The 22,668-nt window shown below is 40.4% G+C and overlaps 1 protein-coding gene across 2 annotated transcripts in view; it reads right to left on the reverse strand.

Annotated features, from left to right (window-relative positions):
• The window catches only part of kiaa1549lb (KIAA1549-like b), a 34,811-nt gene extending 13,802 nt beyond the window's left edge, over window positions 1-21,009 (reverse strand). Inside the window, exons 1-7 of one of the 2 annotated variants that reach the window (XM_085907815.1) lie at window positions 20,784-21,009; window positions 6,734-7,033; window positions 4,452-4,907; window positions 4,254-4,369; window positions 2,865-3,084; window positions 2,541-2,674; window positions 2,217-2,385 (exon numbers count right to left, since the gene is read on the reverse strand). In XM_085907815.1, the coding sequence (XP_085763941.1) occupies window positions 2,217-2,385; window positions 2,541-2,674; window positions 2,865-3,084; window positions 4,254-4,369; window positions 4,452-4,907; window positions 6,734-7,033; window positions 20,784-21,009 (1,621 nt within the window). Of the gene's footprint in view, window positions 1-2,216; window positions 2,386-2,540; window positions 2,675-2,864; window positions 3,085-4,253; window positions 4,370-4,451; window positions 4,908-6,724; window positions 7,034-20,783 lie in introns of both variants that reach the window. The other variant, XM_085907814.1, reaches the window with a different exon arrangement.
• Window positions 21,010-22,668: the final 1,659 nt, after the last annotated feature.

Here is a 22,668-nt window from a genome sequence, read left to right on the forward strand (position 1 = left end):
CAGAAGCAGGGGGAGGGCTCAGCTGCCTAAGCTCCGGTCCATGCTGTGTTCTTTTTACATCTATTTCCTGCTTGATTAAGTTCCCCATGCTGTGGGCTGCTGCAGTGTTTGCAGGGAAACTGCATTGCCGGCTTGTGAGAGCAGACTCTTGAACACGACAGCAGTTAAGCAACAGCAGATCCAGCAAATGCACCTTTTAAAGCATACAGACGCCTCCTATTCAAAAATCTACACCGGGCCTGGTCCATCTGACTGAAATTGCTGTGGCACAAAATTTCATCACAACACTCGCAGAATCACATCAATAGGAGGTTAATTATAGGTCAAAGCAATGTCAGCAGAAGCTTTTGTTTCAGATTTAGTAATGCGAGGTAGGCAGTTTGTACCTTCTCAGGGCCATTAATTATTGGCTCCTGTCAGTTTATTTTAATGGGAGGCTGGTCTTGTAAACCCCCTAAATACCAGCTTCGGGATGTTGCAGAAGGAGCTTTGGAATTTGAGCCTGGATGATACTAATTCCACTACTACATTTTTCATGCATAAAATAAATAGCAACACACCTTATTATCATTTTTGTAAACGAAAGGCATCAGAGTGGCAGAACGCTGACCCGACCTGGAAACGATGACTAAACCTGTTGTGTTTGGAGTTGCGTCACTTGACTTATTGCCACCCAGAGTTATGTGTGACGAATCTTATACAAGGTTGTGGATCTATTGTTTTGACTCAAAATAGACTTTTTGCCTGCGATGTAAAGTGAAGTGGGAGTAAAGCGGCTGAGAGCAGCATCAAGCCCACACGAGGCACGACAGAACCAGCGGTGCATTCGGTGTTGTAAACAGGCACGGCGGGACATTGCTACGTGTTTCCATGCAGTCCGAGCCAAGTCCAAAAGCAGTGGGAGAATCCCCTGCTGTTAATTATTTCCGGTACAAATTGACTGGAGGAGAGAGTCACACATCCTGTGAGCAGCAGTGACATCACTGAAGAACAAGATGGAAAAACAAACATCCCCCCCATTTGCAGTTTTGCCTCATTGTGATCATTTTGATACTTTTCTTACACTTTCCATCTTGGCACTAAAGCTGTTTGGAGGCAACTTTACTCCCTAGTGTCATTTTAATGAAAGCTTAATTCAATGCTCATAAACAGCAGGCAGCTACATAGCCACGCTCAGCGTAAACAAAACTGTCAAATGTCAATAAATGAGTCACGGTAATGCTTGTAGGATAATGGAAATTCAATTTCAAAAATGCATTAAAGGCGTCGAATGTCTTCTCTAAACGTATTAAAAATGAAACCATGATTTCTAGCAAAAAGATCCTGATTCCTAAAACATTTGAGACCACTTACGAGGAACGAGATCAAAGCATTTCAATCAAATGTGAACAAAATCATTGCTGAGGTTGCCGATAAGCCTGGAATTGTTTTGTTGGTGGACACAATTTGACTTGTGGCAGTCATAACCACAAAATCTTGGCTGTTTTCTTTGTTTTGGCACATTATTCCAAACCGACATCCCTGTAGGTGCATAGAGCAGTTTGCGGTAAATTTCAATATCCTCTGTATGAAATCAATGCAAAACAATACAACTTTCAGCCTTTCAGTCCATCCCCCTCAGGCGATGCCATTTGCATGACACCAATCTACTCTATTGCAACTCAGAGAAGTAAGAGCATGTCAGCCCAGCTTTGCAAGCATGAATTTTGTAGATGATCTCATTGTGATTACGAAATGAACTAAATGACTTCCTCTCTGGGCTTGAAAATTTTGTTTCAAATTGCTTCTTATTAGACAGAAGAATGTTGTGTTTGACTCAAAGCAGTTGAAGCTGCATATGGAATGAGAACAGACGGCAAACTGGGTCTCTACGGGAATGCAGTTTAGGCTCATGCTGATTCCCAGTCATCATTGCTGTGTTTCTCCTTTAAGTACAGCTAAAACATAAACGGAGAATTTGGCTTGCAAATGAGGCTAAGATGAAACATGTACAGTTAATTGTTTTTTTTGTTTCGTTTTTTTTTTTTAGCAATCGTAACTCTGCAAGGTTGAATCACGGGAGGGTATATCACCTCGTATTAAACAACGGTCTACAAAAAAATGAACGACCAGCATGCTTTGTTACACACAGGTTAAAAGGTCATTGTAGACATCAATTTGAAGAATGAGCCGTTAAATTGCATTTGATGTACTTCACGGGCCAAGTTGTGACTTACGTTCAGCAACAATAAGTGGGGGGTAGAAGAGGAAGTAGCCCACCAACTCAGAGGACAGCTGACCAAGGAGGTTTGAAGCAGTGGTGCCATTAAGGAAGACAGTCCCATTTTTCACACTGTAAACCAATGACACAGCAGAAGAGCTTGCAGCCTGGGAGACAGTCAGCATCTGGGCACAGGCAAATTAAGAAAACAGGAAACAGAAAATAACATTGGAGGAAAGGTATCAAAAAGCAAGAAAGCATTTTGGGGGGGGAGAATAAATATATATTCCATGGATTTTCCTTCTCACATCGCATATGAAAAGGCTTATCGTTTCATCACCTGCACAGACAGTTTGCTGTTGACACTGAGCACTTTGGCATGTGCTTCAGAAAAAACCTTCTGCAGCCTCTCTTCCATCATTTGGGAAAACTGGCAGGAACGTGGATCATCAGCAGCTCCCACAAACTGCAGAACTGAAGAATAGGAGACGCTATTTGCCTTCATTTTTGAATTGAACACAATCTGACTCTGCACTGTCATTTCATCCAACAAACTTTGACTTATTTATTGTTATTAAAATTGAATAATTGAATTCTGGTGGAGACTCATACACAAAAATGAAAAAAGTCTTAAGTTGATCTTTTTTTCTTCTTTCATCCTGACCTGTTTTAAGCTGGAAGCCAGAAGCCGGGCTGGTTCTCCACATTGCAACAGGAATGGGGAGTGCTGTAACCATGGGGAGGTACTGGCGCAGGTCTGCAATCAGCTTATCACGACCATACGCATCCAAGCCCGAAAGCACCATGGAGGGGACGTAAACCATGTCTCTTCCCGTCACATGATAAGCCACTGTCATGTTGGGTGAACCAAATACAGTCTCCACCTAAAAACAATATAATATAATTGTCTCCTAATACATGTGCCTTCATGGAATAAATTGTTAAAATTCAAATTTCCCCTCCAGCTAAAAATAATTGTCCAAGATACATACATTAAAATTGACCTGGTTGATCATTTTCATTTAATAGTTCAGAACTGTTTTGCCATTATCAGCGTCAGATCTGCATAGTTGCTGACCTCCCAACCTTGTATACGTCTTAATTAAACACACAGGCAGCAGCTTGGATCCCATCAAATGAAAGCGCAGCGCCACTAAAAGAAGCCCAGGGATCCCGTGGTGAAATGGGCGACGGGAGAGCAGTGAGGCAAGACACTTTGTGGGTTTCAAGGAGACATGGCCGAGCACTGACCTTCAGGAAGCTTTGAATGACACAATCAGAGATGTATTCAGCTATTTGTTTGTTATTGTTGTTGTGATATAGAAGTGAACTCTTTTGATAAGGTGTTATAATTACCTCATTTAGTGAAATGGGGAAAAAAGCTCTCAGTGTGACGAAGTGCACGTACAATACTGAAAACATCAACCATATTTTTTTTTCAATTCCCCAATCAGAATACTTGTCAGTTTGATGATTGCTGCAGTCCTCATTTAGACACTGCACCTCTCCACCCTGTGCCTTCTGGGATGCACTCAACCTCATTTCTATATCAGTCCTCTCATAGCGAGCACAAGGGTCCTTGGTCTAAGTGTTCAATTTACTTTGAGTTAATTAACTTTCAAATGTGTGTCAAGGGAAACAACAGAAAGTGTTGACAAATGCTGAGAAGTCCTTAGCGGAGGAAAGTTCACAGGGAGTTCACGGAAAGATGGATGACGAGGAGGGTTGGGCATCGAGACTCGTTTTGAACTGGAAAGGTTCGCATTATAGAATTCCCGTTTCCCACATTGCCTGAATGGGAAGATCATTTTCCTCAATAGGAACAGTTTTAGAGTTCACACTACCTGCCTCTAATCTGGACTGGGATACCAAATTATTCTGTTTTGTTAATCAAATATAACAATGCAATGCATTGCAAATAATAATCTAAGAATGACAGCTGACATCGTACCCTCCATTAACAGTTACCACTAACATATATACTTTTATTTTTTATTTTACTCCACACACTGACTATAGTAACCAAATTTATAGCAATAAGTGATAATCTGACCTGTGCTTGGGCTGAGCTATCATTCAGAGCTTTCCGGAGGCCTTGACTGAGTCCCCGGCGCAGATTCTGCCTCTGGATGCTGTCCAGTCTGTTCCTCCTTACATAGATTGACACAACTATAACACAGGAATGTAGAAATGAATAAAAAAAAACTAAGACGTGAACTGCAACACACAAATCAACAAGGGTCATATTTACCTGTTTTCACCCACATTCTTTCCGTAATATTGCACTGCTGAGGCGGAGCTTCAGTGGTGGTGGTAAAAGGGGAGATGAAGACAGTAGCGCCTTCTCTCGGGGGGCTCGTCCTCAGGATGGGCGGTATGAATATTCTCCTGGTGAATGGCGCCCTGAAGGTTGTGGTGCTTGTTGTTTTCCAGGAGATGGTCATAGGAAGCACTGAGGTTTTAGGGGTTGACTGTATGGTGGTGGTAACTCTTTGCCAAGGCGTTGAACTGTGGGGCATTGTTGCAGTGGTGCTTGCAGCCAGGCTTGTGGTGCTGAACTGCACGGATGTTGTGGTGGTGTCCTGTTGAGCAGTCAGAGGTGATACCTGAGATGTCCTCTCAGTAAGCCCAGGAGGAGTCATTCCGGTAGAATTAGAAGGCGCAGACACTCGAGATGTCCCAGCGGTTAACTTGTCCCTCTCCGTCACTGTAAGAAGAAAAACATTTATGTGAGGGATTATCCATTTGGGATGTGCTGTGGATGATGTCAGAGTAATGATGATAAAATTACTATATTTGTTCATCTAAATATAATTACAACAACAATGTCCTAAAATTTAGCTTTTGTTGATTCCTTCCTACACATGGATACCTAAAAAAACTTCTCAGTTCTCTCAAGATGAGCTCATTCTCATACAATTGATGAAAAGAATCATTGCTGACTCCTCTGAGAATAATACAATTTTACAAATGCACGTGCATAATTTTTGACTGTCCAAAGTTAGATGTTCTCATGATGGTCCATCTGCTGCTAAATTTGAACACGACAAATAAATGCCAGAAGCTGTTTTTTTTTCATCCAAAGGCTTTTCTTTAAAAAAAAAAAAAAATGGTTCACCTCTTGTGGTGCTCCACTTCCCATGTGCTGCCATTACTTTTGTGCCAAAGCTGAAAATAGCTGTTAATAGCTCAGTGCTTCAGTATGCTGCCCATCACTGGCTGTGCCAGCGCTATTAGGGGTTTTGGACCTATCTGAAGAACAAGTACATTAGGTTCGGTTTGTGCTACTTTTCCATAACTCTTCGTTGGAGTACCCATCATAGTGCTCCATTGATTACTCGACAGAAAATTGGGTTCCTTCCTTCATGATTCAATATAGTGACTTGTGTAGCTCAGCTTCAAAGACCGTCTATCATTTTTGAGAAAAAGACTACTATACATTTGTCTTCCTCCTGGCTTCTACTCCCTTCACATTAATGACTTTATTACTCAGCCTGTGGAATTAATCTGACATTATATTCAAGTCTTGGTGGATTCGGGTTTTAGAGACTCAGAGATATCAGGTAAGCTTTAGATAACATAGATTTGAGCAGCCATTCTAATATTTCGCCCAAATTGCCATCAAATAAAATGATGCGAGGGACTTAAGTCCAAATTTGTCAAATCACATTTGGATGTCTCTTAGCACACCAAAGGGATCAGACCACTGGACAGTTTTTAATGGTTAAGGAAACTTGTGAATGGTATGTTAAAATGTTTGTATACACAACAATCAAATTCCTAACAGAGCGCTTGTGAGTTCTTTTAATTTAACACTGTCCATACAGTGAATGATGTGTCTTCATTTACTACTTAGACATCACCAAGCGATGAATCAATTAACCCTATTTATAATTTATTACCCCTTTTATTGCCGGGATAAAGACAGTGCAGTGCAGTTGTGATTTGTGGTACCTGAATATAAATTGGTGGATTAACGGCTTCATAGGGCAGCCGATTGGAAAATTCAACATTCCAAGTAAGAGCCAATAACTTTGAGAATGTCACGGTAGGGCAGCAAGGTGACTTAGTGGTTTGCACTTCTGCCTCGTATTTGTTAAAGTTCAAGATTTGAATTTCGGCATTTCTGTGTGACGTTTGCATGTTCTCCCTGTGCTTGTAAAAGTTTTCTCTGGCTTCCTTCTATAGTTGCAGAATGTTGATTGAACACGGTTGAACGGTTGTTTGTGAATATGTGTCATTTGCTAATGACCCGTCAAGGATGTAACCTGCTTTAGTCAGCTGGAATAGGCCACAGCTCACCCGCAGCACTAATGAGGACAACTGTTATAGAAAATTGATGGCTGTTACTGTTTAACTCAGAGCTTGGAATTCTTCGATGACCTTGAAATCCACTGTGAGGCAGGTAGAGACAACAAAGACCGTATGAGACAGCGATGATGAAGTGTGTCCTACCACTCAAAATGGACATACTTCATCAACATGGAAAAAGCAAAAAGTTATATAGTGGATAAACAGTCTTACATGAACGACCTGGGGGTGATGAAGACGGCGCCTCTGAGTCTTGGCTGGAACTGTGTGAAGGCCATTGGGTGATGTTGATATCAGTGGAGAGTGTCGGGGAGGTTCGACTGTGACCAAGGCTCTCTGGGTGTTTGACAGTTTCCGCCATGACAGTTAAGACGGACGAAAAGGCAGGTAGGCCCAATAGGCCTTGCCCCTCAGATTTGGAGCCAGCCTCTGAATGGGGGGCTGATGGGTGAGCAGGAGCAGCTGGGACTGCGGGGTCGCTCGGTAAAGACGAGGAGCCAGAGGCATCATAGCTGTTCTTTTCTGTTAGTGGAATGCAAAGGCAATTCTAGGTGAATATTCCAGGTATAGACTGTCGTTTCAATAAGTGTTTCAAAATTGGTGTTCTTCTCCATTCTTACGTCTTTGTGAGCTTGTGAAATGCCATCAGTTAAGTTGGTAAATTACAGTTTCATCAAGCCTTCAAAGCTTTGGCTAAAAATCTAAAAATATATCTGCAGACACGGTGAACTCTTTGACAGAAAATCAAATCTGACCATGATGGACTATTTTTCAATACGGCCTGCTTGTTTGAAAACGCTGAAAAAAAAATGTCGTTAGCATTACAGTAGTACTATTCAGAAAGCCACACGAGACAAATGGCCGGTTTGGCTTCATAACTATTCAAGCGCTGTTCCCATTCTCAGCTCTTTTTCACATCAAATCATCCATCAGTTGGTTTCCTGTGACTATCTTCCATCCCCTCAGCATGTTGAAGTACATCCAGATAGCTCTCCTTCACAGCACATTATGGGATTTCAAGGGGAACTTTGAATATTAAGTGAAATATTCGGAGAGTTGTCGAGTACAGTCATTTGGGTTCATGTAACTATAAAATGACTTGAACACCGTTTCGAAAGACATGAAGTTTCTATGTACTGATTTTTTTACGTAAGAATTGTAATAAGAATCGATAAAGTGACAATTCACAGACTCACAATTATCACTGTATTGTTCTGTTATTAAAGGGTAGAAAAAAAAAAACATGGATTAGTATGAACCTCTTTGGTACCCAAAAATGTTTGAGCTGCTTCAATGCTGACATCAGGTTATGTAGAAAATAGACGCTCCAGCACGAGTCTTGCTCTGCTAACACAGATTTACATGCCAATCCTCGCTGAGGTGTTGGCTACCGCCGGTTAACCACCTGCTAAAATGGAATGGCGCATATGGGAGGATTTTTCAACGACAAGCCAGAGAGGGCGAGGTGATCAGATAAATGGAGTTTTGGCTAGCAGGAGGGAAATGGGAAAGTGGAGCTGACAATGTGTAGTTAAGTAAGTGTAGTTTAAAAAATTGCTGAGGGATTGAAGGTGAAGTCGTTAACAACGGAAATGAACAAGGAAGTCTGCAGGTCATTTTTTTAAGGAAAGCAAAAAAGTGATCATCCAAGTTTCTGGAAGTTTTTCTAAATGTGTTACTACTGTGGCTTAAAGAACAAGTTGTACACCTTAAAATTTGAGTGGACAGATCACAGCACATCACAAGAGTTCAGCAATTCTTGTCACGCGCCGCTTATGCCCAGTACCAAACAAAAACAGTATTTTAATAATAATAAAAAAATAGCTATGTTTGAAAATATTTTCATGATGCACCCCTTCAGTCGTTTTTTTTTTTCTTTTTTTTTTTTTAAACTTTCTCTCAGAAGTCCACACAAATGCTTTATATTCATCCCTTGAGCAGTTGTTTGAGTAACCAGCAATCCAATATGTCACTGCGTGCTCCATTCTACACTCCTGCTCCTTTTGCTCTCAGCTGTTTTTGTGCTCTTGAGTGCAGAAAATGGTAAACAAGAGAGTACATTTCCAAAGAGAGGCGCAGAGAACCCTGTAAGCGGAGAAATACATTTCAGAACTAGAATCGTCTGCTTGTGATGAGGTGCCAGAGGGGTCCCCCAGGTTTGGACTCTTTTCATGGACGACACACACACACACACACAAACGGCAAACACACACTGGATGCTAATGCAACCAAGCTGTTGTTCTTGTCTTCTTCTAAGTGTGACTATAAGTCGATAGGACGTTTGGGAGCTTCTGACATCCTGCGACGTGTGTGTGCACAGTGATGGTCACTGCTGAGGTGACACAATGACTGCATTGTGTTTTCTATTTTCCTCAGCGACGTGCATCAGCTGTCTGGAGCTCGGCCCGGGAAACACTTAACTACTGCAGTCATGCAGAGATGTCGACATGTGCTCGATAAACGGGATGTTTATCTTCTCTTTCAATACGTTCATCTTTTTCTATGACCGTTGCCATTCGATTAAGGTCGGGGCTGTACAGAGGGTGGATCAACCACATAAGGGGGGGCGGGGGTGTGGTGGTGATTAAAACCTTTGTATTGTCAGATTAAAGTTTGTCCACTGAAGCTCTTTGTCGAAATATGCCTACCATGTCCACTTTAACCAGGCTTGTGCACTTTGGGCTGCTGTTTGCAGGAATCATTGTGTGACACACTGCCACTAGGCTCCAGGCTGCAAGGTTATCATTGCTGTCTTAACGACACCCACACTCATGCAGGGCTGAGTCACAAGGTAATAAGCTTGGGCCGAAGAGACAGCTTGAATCATAATGTCAGTTGGAGATCATCCAATAGGTGTGTGATGGGGTTGAGGTCAGGGTTCTCAAGTTCAAGCAGCCCTCTGGTTGTAAAGCATTGAATGGGCCCAAAATGTTTTGATACAATATAAGAATCAAGTCCAACACCACTTCAAGCATACAGAGTTATATTTTTGGTTTCAACCACAGGCAAGAGAAAGCAATTACTCAGGTTAGTTTTAAAAGGTAGTTGGGGACACATTCTCAGTGAATTTTTACATGAAACGTTGTATGTCTGCTGGGCTAAACGCTTTGAGAGTAAAAAAAAAAAAAAAAATAGATGCCCGAAGCTATTGATTTCTTGGCCTCAATGTGCACATTCAGAAAGATGCAATTTCTCGAAATGGTGCACAAGGTGTGCAAGGCAAGCCATTCTAGGAAAGTATTTTTTTTCCACAAGTCCTTTGTAAGCTCACAAACCTTACTTGTGAATTGGAGGCAACGTGCCTTTTCATGAGTTTTATTTCTCTTTAGAGAAGAAGGGTAGAGGGTACTGCTGTGAAAGTTATTTGCCCTTGTAAATATAAAAACTGTCCAAGCGGACTATTATTGATGATAAATACGAGGATATAATGCATGATTCAATCTCTACAAATTTGTAATGTCGGGTGTTGTGATGTAGGGTTTGTTTCTGATTATGAACCGTTCTTGAATTCAATTTAATAATAATCCATCTTGGGAGAGTGACAACCTGTCAAAAACACTGAAAAAGTTGTTCATCTGCATTCTGGATATGCAACTGGCATGACAGTCCTTGGAATTCAAATGGACTGGTTAAGATTTAAAAATGGGTGCATATTACTCAGGATCCACTCATCATTAGAAATTAATGCCATGAAAGAAGGAAGAACCTTAAAAGCAGCAAAGAGAAGTTTGCTGTCACTATTAGAAGTGGTAGAAATAACACACTTTTGTATTATATTTTGAATTTAAACAGCACCATTATGGTTATATTCACGACTAGGTCAGTTATTCTCAGTCTAAACATTTGAAATGGATACAATCTACATCAAATAATTATTATTTATAAAATATTGGAGTTGAAGTTGAATGTCTACACTTTAATCACATTTAGATTTTCTCCTCCATTGTGGTGGTCTATAAAGGCACATTCAAAACGACAATGTCACTGCCCAAACACTTCTTGGCCTGAGTGAATGTATCCGAGACAAATGCTGAGTGACTTGAATTTCCTTTCCCTTTGAGGGATTTATAATGAGAGTAATTAAAAACAAAAAATAACAATAACTGCCCATTTTAGCTCATTTTTTGGGCTGCTGGTGGAAATGTAATTCATCAAATTAGAGAGGAAAAAGTACAAGTACAATGTGCCACTTCAAATAACATCTTGTCACACTGCGGCTCTGTGTGGCGCGTGTGCGTGCAGAGACGAAGACGTGACTGGATTAAAACTCATGGTCGTCTGCTGCGAGCATGATGCGCGAGAGGAGACAGGACGAGCAGATAACTGCATGATGTGACTCTGACGGATCTCGGGATTGCGGCCTCCAGTTGACATGGTGGATGTGAAATGACAGCTGAGGGTCAAGGGAGGGCGTCAGCTAATGAGATTACATACAAGGTGAGCACGGCTGTCGCTTTCTGATGGCAAGTTTAACACTTTTGATGGGAACATTTTCATTAAGTGGTTAATTCACTTATAGAGGGACAACATCGTCTCACAAGAATATACGATTCTCGGGATAACAGGTGCTGTGTAGTGGGGCATCTGCAGTAAAACGCTCCTGATGCAACAACATTATTGAATTCAATGCAATACGGCAGGGACCATCATTATAACCAAGAAGCAACTCGGAGACCACTGCTTGGGCGGAATATTATTTTAGTTTGAAAGAGTATAGACCGATACAGCCTATTCATTTGCATTTGTATGTGTATTTTGGGAATCTATGCTATGTTTAACATCATTTGGATGGGTAAACAATTCACAAAATTAGCTAGAAAATAAATAAAGTCCAAATAATGAATCAATTTTACTAAAAAAAAAAAAAGTTTCAAATATTTTACATTTCCAATTTCGTTGATCACATGCAATACTTCCATCTTGACAATCCCTGCAATACAGAATTCAACCAAAATTGGTTGAATTTGGTTATTACTTAATGACTCCAAAGCAGCACAAAACTTTGGCAACAGAGGCCACACCAGGGTTTCCACACTGTCTTCTATAAGCTATTTGTTTACATGATTTACATCTAAAAAGCTATCACAAGGAAATTGAAGGAAGTGGAATACAACCCTAGCCAACACACATGAAGTTAGCTTATTAGTGTTTTAAGTACTGATTCCACATGCTCAATGTACATTAAGTGCTTTGCATAAAATGTGGCTGCTGTGATGACTTCCGAGAAACACCATACTGGACATTTCCGCTGGCCACAACGTTGTTTGCGTAAGAAGACTAGACTACAGTGATGGGTGATGGGCGCAGGTGATCTCGAGGTTTAGTCATGTGATACGACAGAATGAGCGCAAAGGCAAGCCGACGACTTGAGAATGTTCCGGTATGACTGCGTGAGAGCGCTCACATGTCCCTTCCTCTGACTCTTTAATTGGGCCCGAAGAGACACTTCAGAGGAAGTCAGAGCTTCGCCAGTCATTTGGCAGCAGTACATACACTGATGCCTTGACTTACGAGTTTAATTGGCTTTGTGACTAAATCTTTTTTTTCATTTTGAAATTAATAAACATGCCATTCACCTGTTTCGGCTCCCCAGAGAAGAAAACCTTTTGCAACTATTTACATGGATTGTCATTTCTCGCAGATAAAGAATAAATGCCCGAGTGTTTTTTATGCAGTGTGTTGCTCCTGCTTATGCACAAATAGATGGGTTTTTTTTAAGTTTATAACTAAATCAATATGGACACTACTTAGTACTAAGTCATGCTACTAATTCAGATGAGTCCATTTCCAAAAGGGAGTAGTAGAGTTTGGTCAAGGCCAGGGAAGGTTGAAGGAAAGCGGACAATGGGGGATAATAAGGTGAGGAAAGCCTGCTAAGCTTTCAGTTGAAGCTGACCGAGACCTTGTGCATTGGAATAAAGCGTAAATGCTCGGTAGTCTGAGGTGTCTGTAAGCGGCAAGGGATAATCAAATACAAGCCTGCAGCAGGACATTCAGAAGGCTTTGGGCATTAAAAAAAAAGACATGCATATATCGTGCTGTAAATTGAAATGAGATTGACTTGTAATAACACACAAAATTGGCAGCGTCAGAGCATGCCCACTTGTGTATCACATCCCAACGATCACAGTGATGCCTCACAGCTACTGTAAAATGAAATCTCTGTCAGTCCCCGCTAACAGAATGATGGATCAGCTCTGTAAGGGAAGCCTCTGCGACTCTGAGGCAGACCTCACGTTTCTACAGCTGGTTTCGTGGAGCCAGTGGTCACCCCACTGCCGTGTTTTTAATTAGGTCAAAAATGGGGGAGAAGAAATCTCCATGCTCGTTTCACGATGACATTGCATAATAGGCTGGGTCACAGCACACTGACCCCAGAAATATGCTGAACAGTGGCACTGTATCAATATTTAGGACATTATGTAATTTGAGAGTATAACAAGTGAGACTATGACAGAAAAAAAAAATCCTACTCTTACTGTGCAGTAATCAATCAAATTAGTCAATATAGTTACTATGAAACGAGAAACTAATTTAGAGAACAAAGAGTTCCCTGCGGTGTGCATACTATTTATGATAATTACATGGAAATTTCAAACAAAGTTTGTTTTGTTTTAGATCAACAGCGGAGGCAGGCTGCATGAAGAAGCATGCGCTTAGCAAGTCTGCTTCACACTCCAAGGTTGTGACTTTCAATGTGTCTGTACTTATGAGAACAAGTTACTATTTAAAGACTCTTAATAGCCTATATTAGTTTTGAATTTGAGTGTAAGCGGTGACCATGCAGTGACCAGTGTACCTTGTCTCTTGCACAAAGTCAGCCGGTATACAGGCAGTACTGTAGACCAGGATAAGTGTTAGAAAATGGATAGATGGATCAATAGCAGATGTGAGAACTGGCATTTTTCACCAATAACATTGTCAACATCTACGCAGCGGATATTAAAAGGTGACATTAAGTGCAAAATCAATAGATGACACATTGGGCTCTATTTTCATGCCCAGTGCAAGCCTGGCACATCTAAATCTAGCACATTTACACACACCACCATCAAATCTTCTTTTGACTTTCTCACCCTTACATACCATAAATATCACAAAATTAGATGCTCAACATATATTATCGTCTAGAATCAAGTCCGTCATGAATATACTTACTGTGGGACGTGTGGCCACAAATCCCTTATGTGATGCAGCTTCCCAGACACAACTAATGAAAAACAAATGTGATCTTGAATGAATAAAAGACAAAATGTGATTATTAAAATGTTAGAAAAAGGGAACCATTTGATGTATAAGAGCTCAGGCGAGCAATAGCAGTGCAGCAGGTTTATTTTGAAGCCCAAAGGCAGACAGATACTCTAAAGCGGTGTCCTCACAGGAGTGGCCCATATGGTAGGTTTCTTTCTGAATAATAACTAGGCCAGATCATTACAGGCCAGTATGGCAACGTTTGACGGATGAAGGTATCAGATGCTAATCACAGATGCCATTTGAATTAAAAAAAAAAAAAAATCTCCTGATAATAGATTTTCCTTTTAAGCGAGCTTATTTGCTACACAAACTGATATGGCAAAACAGATTCCTTCATATAACAATGTAGGAAATAGCCAAATAGAGCAGGTATATAAAAGAAATGATTATAATAATACATTCAGAAAAACTATAAAGTAATTGGACTTCTATTCCGACTGGCACATTAGAGAATTGGTGGTGGTGTTGGGGCTGGCTGATCATTGTTAAATAAGTTCCAATAATTATTTTGCGTCATTTTATTTAAAAAAAAAAAAAAATATCTGGAACTCAATATGGGGACATGTGCACTAATTATACAAACATTTCAAAATTAGTCGAACTGCCTTAACTAATGGAGTATTTTTCTGTATACGGGGGTGCACATGGTAGTTAACCACCACCACAGTTATTTTTATTCTATTCTCTCACTGGTCTAGTATGAACATCTGCACTTGTACGTCCACTCCACACTCTATTGGGTGACATCAATGTCTCTTTATATTCAAGGGACTGACTTGCAATATCATCCCTGAGACAAAGGCTGGTAACATTAAAAGGTATCACCATCTAATGCTCCTCTTCACTTCCGGTGCCCTACTCATAAATGCTAAAAGCATTTTGATGCAAAAATAATCTGGTAAAAATAAGCAAGTGCATCAGAACGCACATGCAAACCTTTCTCAAATCAGGCTTTATATGTCTCACTCACTCACTCACTCACTCACTCACTCACTCACTCACTCACTCACAAAACAAGAGTGTATTCCAGACAAAAACTGCAGTGGTAAATGAATACCTATAAATCCAACGGTCCAGGGAGGAGACCATAATATCCCCTCCCTGCACAAAGTCATGGGAGTGGTGATCTCAGACAGAAATCACACCCACACAATGAAATGATGTAACAGCATGGATGAGCGGAAGCAAAGTGTGTTGTATGCTACACTGCAGCGTGCAGAATGGATTTGTTTGTCAATGTGCAAAGAGGCATGTCTCCAAAGGTGGGGCAGGAGCACATTAGGACAAGCCCAGGATGAACTGGTCCTCTGGGAGCCAGAGGGGTCATTTGCACACCGACGTGGCGACCACAGAGCACTAAAGCAAAGGCATGAATCAAATTAATGCTCCCATGCTACAAGAATGCACATGTGTAGAGCTGAGGGTAGGTTGAAATATTTTCCATTTGATTGTACCTGTGGGAAAATCTCAATAAAGCCAAGATTACCTCCACTGAGGAGGCATGTTGTCTGCCATTGGCTCTACAAGAGTAACCTAATGATGGAAAAAATATCGTGAGCTAAAATATGGAAAGCATGAAATCTGTGTACGCAGTACATTATAGCCCGTAGTTGTGTGTGTATGGGAATATTTAATTCAACTTGTTAATCAGTCAGTCAATAAAGAACAGTTAGCAGGGTACACACTGGACCGGTCACAAGTGAAACACATGGCACATCTTGGAATGAAGTTTCTCAAAGATCTGCAAATGACCTCCAAATCCGAGACGTACTGAAAAGTATTTGAATATGCAGGCCGCACGACTTTTCGGAAAGCTTGATTACTCGTCCATTAATAACACTTGAACAAGTATGGAATTCGCCCTTTAATGCGCTCAGAGTTTGTGACGCTTCACTGGTACTGACTTAGCAAATGGGTTTCTCTACTCATCGCCTTCACACGATTTCTACAAACCAGAAATAATGGGACTTTAAATTAAAAAAAAGCAAGAAAATAAATTGCTATTTAAACTGCAAATAAGCCTCCTCAGTCAACATTTAGGGACTGAGTCAGGTCATGACATGAGGTCATCTCATGGCTTCTTGAGGGTACGTGTTGGTTTTAATGTCATAAAATCCCATGAAACTTTGAAGCGCAGAATAAATCAAGACTGAAATTAATATTGCAATATCATGAATATTTCCTTTTCCCTTTTAGTTTAAAGCCACAGTATGAAATATTTGGCTGGAAATAATACAGCCTGTCATCTCTGTCATCGGAATGGTGACCTTAAACATCAACATCAAACCAGTTCTTGCCATCTCAGATGCTGACCCCGGTAACCCATCCAAAAAAAACACAAAAGGAATCCCATTTTCTGTTTTTACATGACAATGTGATAATTCTTTGTTAGTTGTGGGAATCCCCCAAAACAGGTCAGGTTGCAGAACAACAAAGTCCCATTCATTGTAACCTCTAATTAAAATGTGAGCAGGCCACATTCAATGTAAAATAGGTTATAGTGGAGCAACTACAATTTTTTGTGAGGCAGCACCTCAGCCAAAGCTTTGTCTGTCAGTCGCATGCACAAACACTTAAATGCACAGAGCAATTCTGGTGAGAAACATGGATATTGCTCACGACACACAAGAAGAAATATTCCCTTGATCGTACCGAACTATACTGGGGATAATACCGAGCAGATGGTCTGCTGTACTAATTAGAAGGCATGTTTGCCTTTTTCGTCATGTGCGAGTTCTAGAAGCGATACGAGCCTTTAACGCAGACGAGCTAGCCCTTTTAAACATCATTAGGATATGACAAAAAAACCTCTCGGGGTTTCATTTCCAGCACCAATAAATGTTTAACTGGTTGACACCAGTGTTTTCAAATTGGAGTTAAATCTAAACGCTGACGTTTTAAACAGCGTGTCGCTGTTTTTAACGCGTTTACATATTGACTTGGCAATGAGGCTCTTGTTGCATCTACGGAAGCAAACATTGATCTGGACCTGGCACATTCATCTCAAGCTTACCCCCAAGTTAATTAAGCGCTGTGCGCTAAATCACCACAGCGAGATGAAATTAGAGGAGCAGGGTCGGCCTCATGCTCACCCTTGTGAGTCACAGTTGTTTGCGTAAGTGACTTCTAGGAATTTGTTTTAGTTGTTTTGAGTCAGTTGTTTGTGACTTCCAGCAATTTATTTTAACATGGTGACACCTTTAGAAGGCCTCATGCTGGTAGAGCGAGAAAAAAGGAAAGTAGCTTTTCTATGTAAAGCGGCTTTGAGTGTTTTGAAAAGCGCTATATAAAACCGATCAATTATTATTATTATTATAAAAAGGAAGGTCATGTGCAGTTTCTCAGTCAACCTCTAGTCGTTGGGGGCGTGCATGATTCTTTTCAGTGAAACATAATTCATGTAGCCTAACTGATATATATATATATATATATATATATATATATATATATATATATATATATATATATATATATATATATATATATATATATATATATATATATATATATATAGTTAGGCTATATATATATACATATATATATATACATATATATATATATATATATATATATATATATACATATATATATATATATATATATATATATATATATATATATATGAGCAAGTGTGTACATTTTCAAATTCAATTTTCAAATTTACAATGTGAACTATTTTTGGATCAGGCACACTGGCTACTCGTGGTCCTTGGGGGCTAATACAAAACAAAGAGCACCACACTTTGTGTATTTATAACACACATTATGTTATTTTGACAAATTATTGACACATGTAATGCAGTGTTAATATTAACAAAAATTGAAAAGTGTTGGTTTTTGGAGATGTAAGGATTCTGTTCGATGGCAGCATTATGGTGGCCCTATATACTTTTCTGTGACTCTAAATAACAGAGACTTGAAATAGGTATAGACTAGTTGTCAACTCGTTGATTTTTTTCTTTTCAAACTCATTACACCACAATGTTGTTTAGAGCGTGACGAGGGCTAGTTACTTATCACGTTTTTGGCTTGATAAGGAAGCAGTGCTGCTTGCAGCCACTAATGTGTGTGCTAAATGAAATCAGTCTGTCACTGTCATTGATTTCAATTGACTTTTCTTTCTGAATGTGCAACTTTGGTAAATGAGGGAGCAGCAGGGAAAGAAGGGGGGGGGGTAGCCAGGCTCCAGCAAGATTTTCAACAGCTTTTCCGACCGCACTATCAAAGTGGAAGGAGAGTGTGTAAGTGTTCCACCGCACACAAAGAGATTTTGTGATTATTGGTAAACACTGTAAATGCCCACCACGCAGAACTCGCTGCTGTGGTGCCACTTGGCCAAGTTGTGCAAAAATGACGTGGCAGTCCCAGCGGCAAGCATACCAAGCAGGAGGGTTTGTTTTTCCTGGCTGGAAAAAACATCACATTGCAGCGGGTAACAAGGCTGCCCCAGAGATGGAGGAAAAGGGAAGAATTTTGTTGCTTAAATCATATTCCACAAAGGCAACATTAATAAGAATGACATTTTGAGTGGGGGCACATACAATATACTGTAAAGAAGATTTTGGGCTTGACTTTAAGGGTTTTACCTTTTTACCAGGGTTCACCTCGGATTGATCACCTGTCAGTCAAATTGCTGACACATAATGCATTCTAACGTCTATATCTATGGTTTAGAAAAGAAATGAGGAAAAAATGACGGCAAAGCACTACTCTTCAACGCAATGTAACGTAGTTTAATGGCAGCAAGATGCTACTAGATGGTGACATAATACATCTGTATGACGGAGCTTCTAAAACTCACTTCAACATGGTTCAATAGCACCAAGTTGCCAAAAGATGGTATCAGAAAACCACTTGTCTAAATGAAGCTCCTCAACTCACTTAAATAAAAAGAAAAAAAAAAAAACATCTGCATCAATATGACACAAAATTGGGCAAAGGTCCCTCATGCCAAATAGAGAAAAGAAATTTTGCAATATGTGTGTGTGTTATTGGCTACTGTCAACACAAGAAACAGTGCTGTCCAATGAAGGTCTTTCTAATGCTGGGTGACAGTATTGCAGGGTGTGTGCAGCTGTGATGTGGTGGTAGTGATGGTAGTCATCGCTGCTGAGGCACCACTTCTCTGGTCTCAGCCTCCTTCTCAACACTCAGCACATCCAGGAGTATTAAACATGTGCCCTTGCAGCACACTCACTTGTAGGCAGTTGTCTTGTTTGGGTTGGGTCAAGTGTAACGTGTCGGGTCAAAGTCGTATTAGAATGAAAACAATATGCAATTTAATCAGTGAGCAAGCTTGGTTTTTACAGGCAACCTTGATCCCAGAGATAAACCTACTCTTGGCAACATTATGTGTGTCATTAGTGCTGACCCAAATGCTCTGAAACACATGCGACTGCACTGCTTTGCCTTCCCAGAATAGCTCCCTTCAGCTTTTTACTGACAAAGATCATAGTTAATGTCAGGGAAATGTAAACACTAAAAAGTATATTTTTAAAGCAATTTTAAGAGGTTGACAGGAAAGACAAGTAGGCTGAGGAAATATATCAATATTTGTGTCAATGAGTAAGACAAAAGAGCAGCTCTCAGTGGTTTCTTTGCAGTGGAAGGACAATATCAGTTGATGGCATGAAGTCCGTTGGACAACTGCCAATAAATCCCATGGGTCAAGAACAAGGAATGACCAAAAAATAGTACAGCCGTGTATTTGCGAGCAAGGATTATTCCAGTGGTGCCTTGCAATAATATTAGTTTGTTGACTTGTGAGCACAAACGTAAGATACAAGCGCAGTATGGTGGCAGTGAACTAAATTCAACTCCATACTAAGCTGCAGTTTGGCAAATATTGAACAATTCATCAAAAAAAGAGGGGCTCAAACTGTTTAATGCCACTACCTGTTAAAGTTTACTGTTAGAAGAATAGTTTCTAATATTCATGGACATGTTATTTATCCTCTAAAAAAAATCACTGACAGAAAAGTGTCTTGCAGTAAAATAATTAAAATAATAAACACATAATAATTAAATGAAATAATTACTATTCTTGAAGATGGACACACCTGAAGGAGTAGCAAAAAAAAAATCGATTGGACCACGTTAAATCACAAAGTACCGCTACTTAATCTATACACAATGTTTAATTATGCTATTACTCCATTTTTTTTTAAGTACAATGCGGCATTCAAGCATTTTATTATTATTTTTTTTATCAAAAAACACAAACACTTTTTTTTAGGGGAGAAACTCATGGAACAGATTCATGACATTTCCATTTATATCAATGTGAAACGACTATTTCTGAGATACGAATGTGGCCAAGAAATGAATTAATATCAAGAGATCCCTCGATGTGCACTGCGATTGATTGGCAACCAATCCAGAGTACACTGCCTCTCGCCTAAAGTCAGTTGAGATAGACATCAGTTCACTCGTGACCCCAATGAGGACACACAGTATAGAAACCAGATAGATTCATTTGTTCAGTTATAATTTGTCATCAATTTTGTTAAATCAAATTGAAAGACGACCTATCTTTTGCTAAATAATGGCCACTACCCAAATATTAGAAACATCTCTCCATAGTTTTCATCTACTACCAACCACAATAATAAACTACAAACATTGTTGACTGCTGCATTGCATTACACAGAGTGCTTTCTAATATTTTGGTCGGAACAAATACAAGTGACTACTCCCAGCTGCTCAGTATGATGATGCGGTTCTACAATAAACAATATTACATATAGAGGATTCTCCAATATTGGATATTATTAGGTATTCTTAAAGAAGTGACACATTTTAGAAACAATGGACACGGAGCGTGTTGTATTTCAGCTACTCAGGTGAGCCCTGATTCATCTACTGGGTCCTGCAGCCTGCAGCAAATAGTGTGCACAACAATGCCGTGTGAAACAACACTCATTCACAGTGGAGGGAGATAGGAGGAGACGCATGGTGATGATGCATCCATCTGCATATTTTGTGTGTGTGTGTGCATGCGCGCGTGCGCGTGTCTTACCCTCTGCGGCCAAAGAGCACCGGAGCAGGAGTAAAAACATCCCCGCAGACAGCGCACGCTTTGCAGGCATTCCCAGCGCTCCACTCCGCCACCTGCTCCTTCTTCTTGCACGCCTTCCCTCTTCTCCTCTTCTGCATCCTCCTCCTCTTCCTCCGGCATCCCTCGCCGGAGCAGGGTCCGCTGCCCGGGTTGTCCCTGGTGCACGCTTCCTCAGACCGGCAGCCATATCCGGTAGATGAGTTGCTGAAGTTTTGCGCGTAAATAATGCATTGGATCAGGCTTCTGCGGGCTTGCGATCCGGTCTTGTGGCCAGGGTTGCAGGAAGGAGAGAGCGGTGTGCAGGGTGCAAGGGCTTCGGGGTGATTGACGCTGCGGTGAAGACAGATGAAGAAATGAGCCCTACCGGTCCACCTCCGCTCGGTCCACCCATCATCATCATCATCATCATGAACATCATCATCGTCGTCGGCGTGTGGTGCATGGCGCGCGCACACTGCCACAAGGTTCGAATTGTGGCTGCAGCTCCCGATGTCCATTGCATACATATTTAGCTAGATGATTGAATATTTTTTTTAACATTAATAGTAAGCACAGACTATGGGGAGGAAAAAAGGTTAAGAAGCGTCTTTAAATTCTCAGATTAACATATATTGGCCGTTATGCCTGTTTTTATCCACACGGGGTCAGCAAAGCGCCAGGAAACATGCAGGACGCTTGTGTGACTGCAGCATTTAGCCCAAACCTGTCATCAGGTGTGCTCCATTCATCCATTATCTGAACTTCTTCATTCTCCCGAGGGTTGCAGATGTGCTGGAGCGTATCCCGGCTGACTACGAGCCGTAGGCGTAAATGGGTCCACTTTAATAATGGCAGGTTCATTTAAGGCCGATTCTTAATCATTGTGCTATGAGAAATCAGATCATCAAGTGAGCAAAATTAACCAATTTCATTGAAATGGTCCAAAAATAAATATGGAGGATTACTCAATTGTTCTGCCCGTCACTCACAACACAATGCTGGCATATAGATAGATGTACAAATGTGTACTTAACCCACCCATACGTCTTTTGATTTTTTTTCCTGGTAACATATCCTCTATTATTCAACACTAAATTAAAATGTACCTGTTTTCATGGAGTATTGTTTTGGTGTGCTGCAATATGTTGTGGGTCTTCATTTAAACAAAAGTACTTATTTGACGCCAAATCATAGCAATTGCTGGACAGTGTAATTTTTCAAGACATCAATTACTCACTCATTTCCACTATCTATACATAAGATGTGTAAATCTATAGTCTATTTACATGCCCAATTTTATCTTGCTGCTGCTGCTGCAAATTTAAAACTACCAAGACCCATAGCACTGTAATATGGCAACAAAATAGTCCTACATGACCTTTGACCTAAGTTGCAACAGGCAGCATTGAGAAGAGCCAATCTCAATTTACACAGTCAATGGTTAAAAGTGGATGTTTCCCACCGTTTTCTGTTGTCAATGACCAAATATTTCATGTCACGTCAGAAAATGGTGTAACCACACATTTAAATGATCTGAAACCAAGTCATTTTGTTAAAGCATAGTTGCTTTCCAGATAAGAATTGCAAATGATAAAGTCTCTGGCAGGAAATGCCATGGACTAAAATTAGCCCTTGGGAATATTTGGATCAGAGGTTTAAGAACTGTGAAGTTATCAGTGTGACTATTGTGAAGCGGCACGGTCGTAAGTTTTATCAGTGACCCAAATGTGTTTCACTAACATCACTTCATGTTTGCAAATCACATTCCTTCTGAATCACTGCAGAAAATATTTGGTATGTTATTTGAATTACAATATTGAATTGTTTTCCATCACAGAATGGTCGAACCTCAACATTCAAACTAAAT

Source organism: Syngnathus leptorhynchus, chromosome 3 (assembly GCF_054491065.1).
Source record: "Syngnathus leptorhynchus isolate UIUO chromosome 3, UIUO_Slep, whole genome shotgun sequence".
Classification (NCBI taxonomy): Eukaryota; Metazoa; Chordata; class Actinopteri; order Syngnathiformes; family Syngnathidae; genus Syngnathus; species Syngnathus leptorhynchus.